General features: G+C 38.9%; 1 protein-coding gene across 2 annotated transcripts; it reads right to left on the reverse strand.

Annotated features, from left to right (window-relative positions):
* Positions 1 to 1,141: 1,141 nt before the first annotated feature.
* LOC107722400 (ranBP-type and C3HC4-type zinc finger-containing protein 1-like) lies at positions 1,142 to 11,661 on the reverse strand. 2 transcript variants are annotated; one of them, XM_016530756.1, is made up of 14 exons: positions 11,112 to 11,661; positions 9,891 to 10,065; positions 8,913 to 8,996; positions 8,559 to 8,700; positions 8,050 to 8,140; positions 7,574 to 7,754; positions 7,298 to 7,410; positions 6,931 to 7,104; positions 3,228 to 3,388; positions 3,016 to 3,127; positions 2,163 to 2,342; positions 1,959 to 2,057; positions 1,588 to 1,731; positions 1,142 to 1,443 (listed from the first exon to the last, which is right to left on the reverse strand). In XM_016530756.1, exons 1-14 carry the CDS (start codon positions 11,379 to 11,381, stop codon positions 1,363 to 1,365), a joined length of 2,007 nt encoding a protein of 668 aa, XP_016386242.1. In that variant the 5' UTR covers positions 11,382 to 11,661; the 3' UTR covers positions 1,142 to 1,362. The 2 variants fall into 2 exon arrangements, with proteins under 2 accessions (XP_016386242.1, XP_016386241.1); XM_016530755.1 differs by having other exon boundaries at positions 7,574 to 7,898.
* Between the last annotated feature and the right edge of the window lie 1,549 nt (positions 11,662 to 13,210).

Genomic DNA, 13,210 nt, shown 5'->3' on the forward strand with positions numbered 1-13,210 from the left:
CAAACAATCAAATTTTAAAGCAATATACTGGATTGTGTTAATCTTACTGAACTAATGTGCAACATATGCACAAAATACACGGTCTCTTGGTTGGTAGGAAAGGTGAAGGGAAAACCCGGCACACATAAATTATTCTGGATCACAAATCAACAACAACAGCAACATACAGTATTTAAAATAATAACGATAATTGTAACACTGCAAAACGTCTGCTCATGTTAGTGGTTAAGTGACGAAAACAGGCAAGAAAAGGCACTTTCAGTAACAGGTCTTAACAGTGTAGTATAGCTTTAAGAGTAAGACAAGACAAATACACAAGTATATGTGTAATTGCATTGTAATAATTCCCTTAGTTTCATTTTTATCGGCAGCTTCAGATTAGCTTTGGCTTTATTTTTGTCCTCCTGGGATCATTTGATCAGATTAAAAAAATGCTTTAAAACATTCCCATGTTTGTATTTTTGTATTAAAATCAATTTTTATCAAAATGTTTTTGATTTAGGTTATACATAATGTTCAATGTTCTGTTGCCACCCACATCACAGTTTTACTTGAGTGATCTACCAGTTGACTGAATCATTCAAAAGAACTGGTTAAAAAGAATAATTCATTTGCAAATCACTAATTTAAGCCCCTTCAAAGTAACGATTCTGTCTTAAATAACTCAAAATAGTTACAGCGTGGCAATACTCGTGCAGTTTAAAGTGGGTTTACATTTTGTAGAAGCTGTCAAATGCAAATGTCACTTTTTTTGTAGTCGATCAGAAATAAAACCCTTTCATAGTATAGGTGATATTTGCTATATAACATACAGTTGAGAAAATGGAAAGCTTTTCTGTGGGTCTTTGAAATAATTACACAATATCAGGATGCTGACTGGACTGATACAGTAGCCATCCAATAGAAGGAGTCTGTTTTCAAGTGGATTCCCCATGTTGCCTTCAATTGCTTTATGATTTACTTACGTAAAAGAAACCATTGAAACATTTTTTGCACAACAGAACTACGTATTTCTGTATTTCAGTTAAAAGCTTCAGAAAGCTAACTTCGAAATAAAACAGGTGGACAGTACAAAGTGTATGTCTGTCAGTGTTGCCAAGTCTACGGAATTGAGCTACTTTCATAATGCTGCCGTGGGCTGTTTTTTTACAGCCCGCGAAATACCCCCGCCCCCCTGAAGCATGATTTTGACCAAGTTGGGACCTAGAAGCAGGTTTTGACCTCCTGGAATTGGGCTGGTTTTGTTACACAGACCTGGCAACCCTGATGTCTGTCAAAACCTTTTATTTAATGTCACAAACTGCCATGAGATGACACTACTCTCTCTTACTCGTATCTCCTCCTCTCTCTCTGCTCTTCCCTTTAGTGACAGTTCTGGCATTTTGGGTGGCATCTCTGTTTGTTGACATTGCAGAGGCAGCCTCCACTCGTGTCTCCAGGACCCTGAAGTGAGAAAGACAAATGATGCTCTGTTTCCAAATAATACACATTACCAAGCATTATACACTTTAACCTTTCCTATGTATGATAGCCAATGGAGCCAGAGAATAAAGCTTATATCCCAGTCTTATGAAAAAAAGCTCTTACTTTGGGCCCCCAGCGTGGTCCTCTGGTGACCCAGCAGATCTCAGTGTGGCAGACAGTACAGCGGAGCCAATCACAGCCCTCCTTCTTCTGCACAATGATGCCACACTGAGGGCAATGCATCGCCTCTCCAGAATTAACAAGAGTCTGCGTGAGTGATGGGACAGAAAGTTTGGGGTAAATAATAGTAAGAAGAAGAAGAAAGAAAGAAAGAAATTGATCAAAAGTGACAGTAACATTCTGTTCATGTGTGAATGATGGGACAAAAAAAAATGAAAAGAGATGAACATTTATAACTTATAAGGAACAAGATGTTGTCACATAACAAAGGGTCTTTGATATACAACAAGGATCTATATTTGTTTGTGCTTGACCTTCAGCAGGTCTCTGGTTCTTCGCGCTGCAGAGTCATTGATGGCACGGGCTGCTAGATCATCCTGATACTGCTTACAATTCATCCCTTCATGAATGGCCTAAGCAGAGGAAAAACAAAGCCATTATATTATAATGAGAATCTAATAAGAGAAAGAAAGGGTTTAAGGGTACTGTTCAGTGTTTAAGTATTTGACATACTTTACCTTGCAGAGCAGGCAGTTGTGTTTTCTGCACACTGGGCAATGGAAAGTGTTGACCGTGTCTTCATAAACACACCAGCCAGGACAGTCTGCTGTAGCACAGTGATAACTGCCCTCACATCGAGACTCTGCAACAGACAGACCCCTCTGCAACCAGCGCTCATAATCATCTACTGACACCAGCTGAGTGACAAAGATAGCAGAGCCAAAAAATGCAAAGCATATATTTGTTACTTGCACTGACACAATAAATCACTCAGTAAATTAATAAAAATGTTGTCTGATGTTATTCAAAGCCAGATAAGTACATTATTAGGACAAAGAATTAAAAGTAGGGTTAATATAATAAACAAAGCAGTATATACAAATGTTTTCAGCAAGTTGTCAAAGAAAATTCTTTTTTTTCCATGTAGTTTACCTTTATATTTAGATAAACTAAAATAAACTGAAATAAAACTGTAAAATTCATAAAAATTATAAAGACATTTAATATATATATATATATATATATATATATACATTTTTAAACTATATTAAAATATTAATAAAAATTATAATAGTATCTCAATGACACTACAATTATACTGGTATATATGGATGAGGCTACAAAATGACTCCGTACAGTAGGTTTTGACAGCACTTGTCATTTTAACCAGTGGCACTGTCATTAAAAGCCTTTCAGAGCAGCATTGCTCCAGGTCTCTTGTCAATTGTGCTCCAGCACCATGGACAGTGTCACATCCCCGGAGTGAGAGAACAACAGACAGCTACAGACACTTCTCATCAGTGTGTGAACCCAGACAGCATGGTCTTTTTGTAGACAAAATAAAAGCGGTATAAATGAATGAGTTCTCACAGCTCTGATTTCTCTTTCCTGCAAGATGCAGTCGCAGGCGTAGGCCTCGTCTCTGTATGGACATGCCACCTGAGGATCCTCCGACATCAGAATCACAGAGCGCAGACACTCTCTACCCACAGAAACACAGAAGGTTAACTACTGCATGACAATACAGAACAATAAATGTCACTATGTGCGTGCTACAGCAGCCCACTCTCGGTCTTCCTCACTTGCAGAAGCAGTGGAGACACTCTCGGAGCAGGACTCCCTCGCCAGGCTCAAGCTCCACATAGCAGATCCTGCACTCCACTCTCTCTGGGTTAGGAACCAGATCCTGTCCGTCCATCTGCACCAGACGTGCATAGTTCTCTCTGCGTTCTGCTTCTCTGGCCTACAGACAGATTAGATGTCAGAACTGAAGAAGCACATTGATGGGCATCCATAGATCGACTGTGTGAGGGAAAACACATTGCATGTGCTGTTACTTCTGACTGTATCTTGAAGATTGGTGTGACAGAAACAGAGTCTAAAACCTACAAGATCCCAATGGTATATCTGAGCATTCCTTAGTTTATAGATTAGAGTTTGTGTCATAATGTGCACACATTATAAATTTGCCTTGGGAAATAGTGATGTGTGACAGGGGTAATTTAAAATGACAAAAAGAAGAAATATATATATGTGTGTGTGTGTGTGTACCGTAATTAATTTCTATACCAGCACATAGTTTAGGGGGGGAAGTCGTGGCCTAATGGTTAGAGTCGGACTCGTAACCCAAAGGTTGTGGGTTCGAGTCTCGTACCGGCAGGGATTGTGGGTGGGGGGAGTGAATGTACAGCGCTCTCTCCCACCTTCGATACCACGACTGAGGTGCCCTTGAGCAAGGCACTGAACCCCCAACTGCTCCCCGGGCGCCGCAGCAAAAAATGGCTGCCCACTGCTCCAGGTGTGTGTTCACGGTGTGTGTGTGTTCACTGCTGTGTGTGTGCGCACTTTGGATGGGATAAATGCAGAGCACTAATTCTGAGTATGGGTCACCATACTTGGCCACATGTCACGTCACTTTTTTTTCACTTAGTTAATTAGCATTATTAAATACATGAACACTAGAAAACATAAATGCAATTGTAATATATATAGTTTACACAATATTTGTGAATAAATACAACATGAATGCAATCACTTACCTTATATGTTTAAACTGATCAACCACATTATAGTTATAATTACGACAAAGTAACATTGCCATTTTGCATATTGCATTTTAAATTGAATTTTGCTACCTATATGCTTCCATATAAAACGTACCAGAACCGTTACTTTCAGTGTATGCACATACATAAAAATATATAGATAAAAAAGAAACAGAAGACACCCAGGTGTGAATGGTATGTACCTATTAAAAGAACTTTATTTGAGTTTGTCACATAGTTCATTTGCATAGACATTTGTCTTTCCTAATTTCAAGGCTATTTTACGCTTGAGTTAACATGAAAGAATCAAGCCCAGTCATACAGACAAACAAGTTATGCTACATTACAGCCCTAACTGAATGGACCAAAACATGTCTTCCTCTGTTTCTTCCCCTCTCACACTGGTTAAGCCTACTCATTGTTTAGCATATGCATTTTGTCCATAATGCACTAACTGCCAGTCCTCAAAGTAACTTGGGGTAAAGTGCATTGCTCATGGGCTCTGTGGCAATTACTAAATGCACTTTCTGCATATTTTTGCCAACTAAAATATTAGTATGCGTCAAGCTGTATGAGCAAAAATCTCTCTCGGTCTACAACATTTTCACCAAGTTATATCTTTTTGCTTGAGTGCAAAAATTGTATACAACATGCGTTTTCTTGGCATACATGCATTTCGTTTTGCCAAACGGAGTCAAAATGTTTCCGTAACACTGTCCATACCGATCTCATGAAAAAACAACTATTTAACAAGGTGGACATTTCGTATGAGTTCGTATGATGTGATTCAAAGGAAGCATGAAGATCTATCCCCAAACCCAACCATCAGTGGGAAATATGCACAAAAACATACATATAAGATCATACAAAATCATACGAATTAGCCACCAATTCATTAAAATGTAAAACAGAGTGCGAGACTGTGTTCCACAGGTTTGGCATGTCAGACACCATTTACATGAACTATTTTTGCCTCTCTTTATTTCATCTTACAGTTTCAACATCAATGCAAAATTAATGTTGCTTGTGTATGAACAGCTGCAGGTAAAAGGTAAAAGTTGGTGTTTAGTTTAGTAAAGAAAAAAGTGCACCGTTGGATGATCTATAACAGAACTCAATAAGTCATTCTACAATGAAAAAAAAAATGCTGACATAAGTTGTATTAAGGGATCTATAATCTCTGACCTGAAACTGTCACTTCAAAAATTCCAAGACTAAAATCACTCAGCTCTTGAATATATGAGAATTTGAAACTATTTTACAAGACACTGTCAGACAAGATCAGACTGAACTTGTATCAAACAGGTTACATAAATGGATGCTCTGCATTCCTGCAAAAGCTGTGCAGTAGGAGTCATGTCTTACATCTGCTTACAAAGATATACAGTATATGTCATCTGCGCATTAAATGAGTCTGTACCTGAATAACGTTTTAAACCAAGACACAGCACAACACAGCATCTCATTAGGCCAAGTGAAGTAACGGCTTTGCCATAATATTATCAAAATGACCTTCTGTATGACTATTGCAGTGTTTAATATAAAGGTGTTTTTGAAATTGGTTTTAACGTGTAGCTTTTGTAAAACGTTCCACTCGAATAGATGAGGTTGGCATGGATCAAATTCATTAGCAGTCAACTGCTCAGGCATATACAAGTTGTGCAGTATACCAGCTGTACTGTAACTGCATTTGGAGTATGAGTGTGCCTGGTTTGTTAGTTGAGACTATGCACTGAAAGTGTGTGTGCACGTGCGAGTCAGTAGTCCTGGTCGAGGTTGTGCAGTAGTGAGTTGTTGCCCCTCAGCTCCTCTCTTCTCCCTTTCTCCTTAAAAAAAAATAGAGACAAAAGAGAAGAGATTCAAACTGAGGAGTCAATCAGAACTCAGGCTTTATCCCACACAAAAGCCCTTAGAGATGAGTAAAAGTAGCTCTTTGATAGTGGTCAGCTGATATGGATTTTTCAATGACTGATGATGATTTCTAAAGAGAAAGGTCACCAGTGGCTAATATAATATTGGTGTATAAATGAAACATTTTAAATGATAACAAATGAGATGTATAAAAATAGCTGAAATTAAATGAACACTTAGTTTTACTATTACATTTAAAGTCAGCACGAAATGAAAATTCAGTCCGTTTTCTAAATGCATGTTATATATCTCATTGTGAATGACTTTTATGTATGCGTTTTCTTCAAAACATCATAACTGGATCTTCCAGTGAAAATGCCGCCTGCCTCCATTTTTCAGTCCCCACCCTACAGTTATTCTTTTTCGATAATCTGTTACACTCAGACATACGTCACAATATGAAAGAAAAATTCTGCCACTACTTAAGATTTATCACAACTTCATTGAAATTCACCACTACGTTTTGAAAAACGGCTCTCTGTAAATTTTGGAAGAGATACGACACTGTTAAACAGCTGATATTCTCTGATATTCACAAAGTCGCCAAAATATTTGTATAGATTCATTGTCATTCAATTTATATGAATATAAACCAAATTACTATGCCATCCTGAGGATTTTGTCCTAAACCTGGGTGTGAACGTAGATGTAAAATGGCTGGTGTGCATGAGATGTATAAACCAACAGCAAAAGCAACATGCCAGACTCATCTGTTCCCAATGATCTCCACAAGCATCACAACAACAAAGTGGAATATTCCAGTGGTAGCAGGCAGAATTATTGTGCAAAATGTGCTCATGCTTTCTCAATTGAATTTCGCAAGCCTCACCTGTTGGTACTGCCTTACTGCTTCTTTTTCCTGTTGGATGCGTCTTAGCTCCAGAGCATCTGGTCTGTAGTTGCCAGGAACAGTGTAGCCTTCAGGTCTGTCTGCGCTACACATTTCACAGCCAGGACGTGTCGGTTTATTAATATATGTACAGGTTGGGCAGGCCCATCCCAGCTACATACCCACAAAAACAAGTATTCAAATAAGCACCATAATCTCATGATATGTGTAGTGTACATCAAAGTATTTGCATACTTGTTGCTTTTGTGATACACATTTCCTGTTTCTTAAAGGCTCAATATATTACAAAATGTCTGTGCTTTGTGTTAAAGAAAAATTAGTTCTGTGTGTTCACATAATTTTGTACCTGTGTGCTTGTTCTGTTGGGCGCCAGGGCTTCATTCAACTGCGGCAGCTCAAGGTTGATGAGGTCACGAATATCACCCAAACCCAACCTCTCTGTACTTCCCGCACTGTTACCTACAATATCAAGAGGTTATGGTTGTAATAAACTGGAGGCACATTTTGCAGAAGGCTTCACTTTTAATTACTTTGTAATTAAATGTAATTGCATCTCTTTTAATGTTACTTTGTTAGTGTAAATGCATGTTATGACTTTAACTGGTGGTCTGGGAATACACACTCAGGGTATTATGGCTGTTATGAAGTCTTGTAGGTAGGGTGCTGTATGGTCTTGAGGCTGTGTTCAGTGCTGGCCCATTGGTAACTGCTTCTTGGTGGGGCTGATTAGTCGTTGGCACCAAAGCCGGCGTGAGCAAAGCACCCTCTTGATCTTGTTGGTAAAGTCCTCGACTGAGACGAGCCTGACGGGCAGAAATGAGATAAAGGAACGCAGTGTTGCCATCTCGCTGAACTCCATAAGAAGCCAGAGAGCGGTGATCAGAGCACAAAGACTGGCCGATGACCCAGCGTTGCACACGCGGATGAAAACCATAGTCTGTGAAGACCTTACAGAGCAAAAACTATGCGTCATTAACAAAGCTAAAAGGCAGCTAAGGTAACTGTGAGAATTGCATGGCATTGAAAGAATGACAAGAAACAATGTTTATTTGGTTGATGGTAAGTAATGTTTATATGGTTAAGTTAATCTGTGCCTACCTGCTGTTTGAGAGCACCAATTGTGGAGTGAGGGAAAACTTTCACTGTGACACAACAGGAGGAGGATGCATCCTCTACCACCACAGCCAGGCTGCATGATAAATCAACGCATTATCTGAGATCAGAATTGCATGGAAAATGTGTGTAGATGTGAAATTATGTGTTGAGTTGGTATAAATTATAATTCACTCAAGCATGAAAATTATGTCATTATTTACTCACCCTGATGTTCATCCAAACCTGTATGACCTGTTTTTCTTCTGTGGAACACAGAAGATGATAGTTTGTCTATTCTGCAGTATATCTCCTTTTGTGTTCCATAGAAGAAATACACTCACACAGGCCTTACAACATCAGCATGCATAAATGACAGAATTGTCATTTCTGGGTGAATAATCCTTTTAAATAACACTAAAAGACTTCATGCAATAGACATCTTTTATCACTTGCGGCTTTCTGTCTGGTTAGAACACATTGAGTGGGTCAGTGTCAGTAAACATGAAATTTACCTCATTTCAGTGTCTGTGTAATTTTGTTTAGATGGCTGAATGCTCAGAGCAGCTCTCTGTTTAGCTAAAGACGATGCACAGACAGATGCCGAACGAACATCACCTTCCTCTATTGCGCTAACCAGCTCCGCACAAATCTCCTCTAGAGAAAAAAGTAAAAAGGGTGAAAATGTATAAGGACAAGAATGGATAAGGAGCGGGATAGAAGAAAGAATCAGAAATAGAAAGAGAACTAGTGGGTGCGACAGAGATATCTGCATCAACATAATAGACCATTGACACTTTGTTTATTGTTTGGCAACAGTGTCAAGCAGATCGTGAGCAGAAAATTAAAACAAGAACACAATTGATTACCTGTACGTGGCATGGGCGGATTGCTCTGTGTATCCAGAGGCTGAGGAGGTAGCAGTCTTTCTTCATTGGAGGAACTAATTGCCACTGAAAAGAAGAGCAAGAGACAAAGTGGTTTAAAGAGCTCAGGAAAAAAAAAAAAAAAAAAAAAAAAAAGAACAAGTAGTTGACTGCTTTTTCCTGGTTTCATAGCCCATTTCTCAAATGTCTCTTCAAATCTGCATTATGTGGTTGAAAAGAGTACAAGTTAAAGGAAATGCAAAGCTATTATACAAAACTAGAGGAATTACAGTTAAGCCGGGTGCACACTGTACAATCTTGGCCACAATTTGACAATCTGAGACAAATTTTGGAAATCCTACAAGATTCCTTTGCTCCTAGGCCAAAATCTGTAGTCTTGATTGCTATTTTGACGTGTTTGCCAACAGCCGATTCATGACAATTGCAATTCATGACCTCCGATGAAATACTGCCAGAGTCAGACGCTCTGAGGCAGTCTTGCAGTATGGCTTCTCCTATGACAACCGTCAAATCAAGAACCATTGGGAGCACAGACAAAACACCACTTTATCCAAACACATCATCTTTGTTTTTTTCCATTTTTCTTTTCAAGACAAGCCATGATCAAAATTAACGCTAGATTTTTAACACTAGTTTTTGTTTGCTAGCCAACATTCCAATTCTGCGTGTGAATGAGGATCATTGGCACTGAATGTCTCATGGATTGATGATGTAAAACTCAGGATGAGTCTTCTGGCATATGTCCTTTTTAGACAAGGCTTGACTGTAATACAGTCTGCATTAATGACAATTGAGATCCCGGTGTAACATGGCTTATAGCTGGGAATCGGGATCATGTTCAAACAGTCTGACAAGCAACAATCGTAAGGATTATAATAAATCTTGTGTGTATCTGTATTTATAGATGAATGAATGAACAAAAGTGACAAATTGTTGGAAGAAAGCAGAAGGAAGGCAAACCTCTATGTGCCTCACGGAGTGATGACATCACCACAGTGGCCCACTCCTGTGCTTCTTGCTCACAGCGGAAGTTGAAAGTGATACGATCATGTGGTGGTGTTGCCAAACTCAGTTCATGGCACTGTGGGGATCTGACTTCATAGCAAACAGTCTTGAGATCAAACTCAGCAATGGACTGAATGAACATAAACAGAGAGACACAAAATCTAATGGAGTTAATTTACTTAAACATAACTCATTGATTTCACTACTAAAACAATGTAGTCCAGGAATTATCCTTTTCTCACAAGCAAATAAAAGACCTAGCCTATTTAAAACCTATTATCATCTACTAACTTAAAATGAGGCATTTTTTTCAGTTATTATGAGCCGTCAGCCTGTCACATATTTTCATTAAATTGTCGTTATTGTTTTATCTGGTTATATTCATCATTGGGTAGCCTACACAAGAGCTATCTTTTCAAAACAACATTTTCAGGATCATGAGTGTAATGAGGTTTCAAAGAGACAGCAGGACTCAAATGCAAAATAAAATAATATTACTTCTGTTTGGCATCTTAGACCCTGGGTATAATAGATAAATGCAATGAATTTGATACACAAACTGTAGTAGTGCACTACCCCTGGATATCTAATTAGTCATAATGTCCCCAAATAACACAATCCTAGACAACAACCCCGTTTGAAAGTGCATGTCTACTTTGTTGCAAACCAGAAGGATACCGAATTAAATATTAAACGTACTTGAAATTAAAGAGGTTTAACTATTTTTATTATTATTATTATTTTACATTCATGTATACACAAATAATAACGAAGTTCATATCAATTGATTCACATGAGGTAGTTCCACTTTCTTTCTTTTTCAGTCTATTACAGCAAATAAAAGTATCAGTGCTGACCAGAAGTATTATTGCGTCATCTAATATCAAATACGTATAGGTATCGTGAAGAGCATTAAGTGTATTTATGACGCAACTCTGGGCAAACTATTAAATTTAGGGGGTGGAGGATGGATTTTAAAAACAAAGACCAGCAAAACAACATGTGATTCACTCATGTGCTCGCCAGAGGGCAGCGCTATGTTATGCCTAGCGCAGATACACTTCTGGAATGAAAATACTACTATGTTGCGCTTTTCACCAGTTTTCACCATCAACTCTTCACCAGTATTCATAGCACCGCAGACTGAAACTGAACGCAAGTTCGACATTTCCTCACCACGCTGCGCCCAGCCGCGGCTCCGCTGATGTCCCGTAACGCGAGGCGGAATTCCCCTGCCTTCCCCGGGTCCATGCTCAGCTGAAGACGGAGAGACTCGTCTCCGGCCCCCGGGAGACAAAGCGGTCGTATACCTGAGTGGCATACTGACACCTTCACCGACATCAAAACAGTGCTGCAGGCCGACTGTGAGGCCTCCTGGCCGAGATGAGACGATGCAGACTGGGCCGGCGGAGGTGTGTGAGTCCACCCGCCTGAGCTCAGCGACATGCCGCCGCCGAGTGACTACTTCAGGCGGGAATATGTCGTGTTGACACTCCAGTACCAGCCGGGCTTGTGTGCTAATACGATGTTTGGAGATATGCTACGACTCCCTGATCCGACTTACGCAAAAGTAGCGGCCTTGTCATCTTTGTTTTAGTTTCCGAAGGAGGGCAGCCCAGCGTCAGAGCAGGAAGAAACACGGCTCAAGCAGAGACAGACATTTTACACTGAGAGCAGACGGTGCGCCTCCTGCCGAAAACACACTCACATACACTCTTTCTCATTCTAGGGAGAAGGGTGTTCCTGCACAACCGGAGGCTGCAGTTTCAGGACCGCAGTTCTAGGACCCTATTCTTTTGTAACAGCAGGGAGGGAGGGAGAATTAAATAAGAAACATTTGCTTTAACATGTTTAACTCTGTAATATATATTTCTGATTTAACACTTATGCACTGTTGGGTTATAAAATAAAACTTAATTGAAAATCGGTAAAGTTACTCACTCTTATTGCTGTCCATGTCGTCCATCTTTAGTGGTCCAATTCGGTAGGTGGCGCTGTTACAAAAGAATAGGGTCCTAGAACTGCGGTCCTGCAGCCTCCGGTTGTGCAGGAACATGCTTTTGATTCTAGGGGATATCCCAATTTTCCATGTCAATCTTAAATTTCATCTCATGAAACTGTAACTGTAATGTAACTGTGGTGATGTTAACTGTCGTTACAGTTAATTGATTGCACAAAAATACTGTTTAGGCTGGTTAGGCTGTGGCTTACTGTGCTTTTATGTTCTTACTAATTTAATTTAGTAATTTAGTTTAATTAAACCTTATATCACAGTTAAACCACGAAGAGTGTAGTAGAATCATGGTAAATATGTTGGATGGTTTTACTATTGTTTTATATTCAATAATAATAATAATAATAACATACTTAAACTATCGCTACTGTAGCAAAACCATTCATGTCCCACTGGTTTGTTCCATTTATCCATTTGCAGGCTAGATTGTATACAAAACAGTAACATTTATTGATTTATTTACAAAATATGATATCATATTTACTCTTAGATTTTTTTTTTTTTTTTGATAATCCGAGAAAATGTTGATTAAAACACGCATGTATAAATAAATGAATGAATAAATAAATAGATCCTCTCTCTATTCAGGCACTTGCACTTTACACATGAACTGGGGGCTACGTCCTAATTGTCACGTCCCACTAAAAGTGGATCGAATTACCACTTAACATTTTATACACCTTCTCAAAACATCATATCTGCTTCTAACTATGCATAAATCCTCGGCATACAATGCCTAAATAATCTGTCTATCTGTGTAAATTTTAACATTTAACATTTTTTTCCACTGCACAAAAAAAAAATAAACACTTTGCAAAGAATTTATAAAAGGGTCAATCGCTCTTTGGACATGATTTAAAGGGGTCATATGATGTTGCTAAAAAGAACATTATTTTGTGTATTTGGTGTAATGCAACGTGTTTATGCGGTTTAAGGTTAAAAAAACACATTATTTTCCATATACTGTACATTATTGTTTCTGCTCTATGCCCCGCCTTTCTGAAACGCGTCGATTTTTACAAAGCTAATCGTTCTGAAAAGCGAGGTGTGCTCTGATTGGCCAGCCATACAGTGTGTTGTGATTGGCTGAATACCGCTAGCGTGTGATGGAAATGTTACACCCCTTACCATACTGTGTCTCCGTGTGTCCCGGCGCAATGAGACAAAACCAATAAAACCCATTACAAACGAGGCATTTGTAGCATCCAGTGGGGACATAATTACTGATTATAATGACTTATACTGTGTTTTTACGCTTTGC

The sequence above is a fragment of the Sinocyclocheilus rhinocerous genome, unplaced genomic scaffold, assembly GCF_001515625.1.
Source record: "Sinocyclocheilus rhinocerous isolate Xijiao unplaced genomic scaffold, SAMN03320098_v1.1 scaffold1115, whole genome shotgun sequence".
NCBI classification, from domain to species: domain Eukaryota; kingdom Metazoa; phylum Chordata; class Actinopteri; order Cypriniformes; family Cyprinidae; genus Sinocyclocheilus; species Sinocyclocheilus rhinocerous.

Bases quoted from the DNA above. Each gene is read 5' to 3' on its own strand.
- LOC107722400 (XM_016530755.1), bottom strand. From the start codon at position 11,381: ATGTCGCTGAGCTCAGGCGGGTGGACTCACACACCTCCGCCGGCCCAG. The intron at 2,343-3,015 runs GTGAGAACTCAT...TTTGTCACTCAG, and splicing joins AGGAAAGAGAAATCAGAGCT to CTGGTGTCAGTAGATGATTA. The intron at 2,058-2,162 runs GTAAAGTATGTC...TCCTCTGCTTAG, and splicing joins ACAACTGCCTGCTCTGCAAG to GCCATTCATGAAGGGATGAA.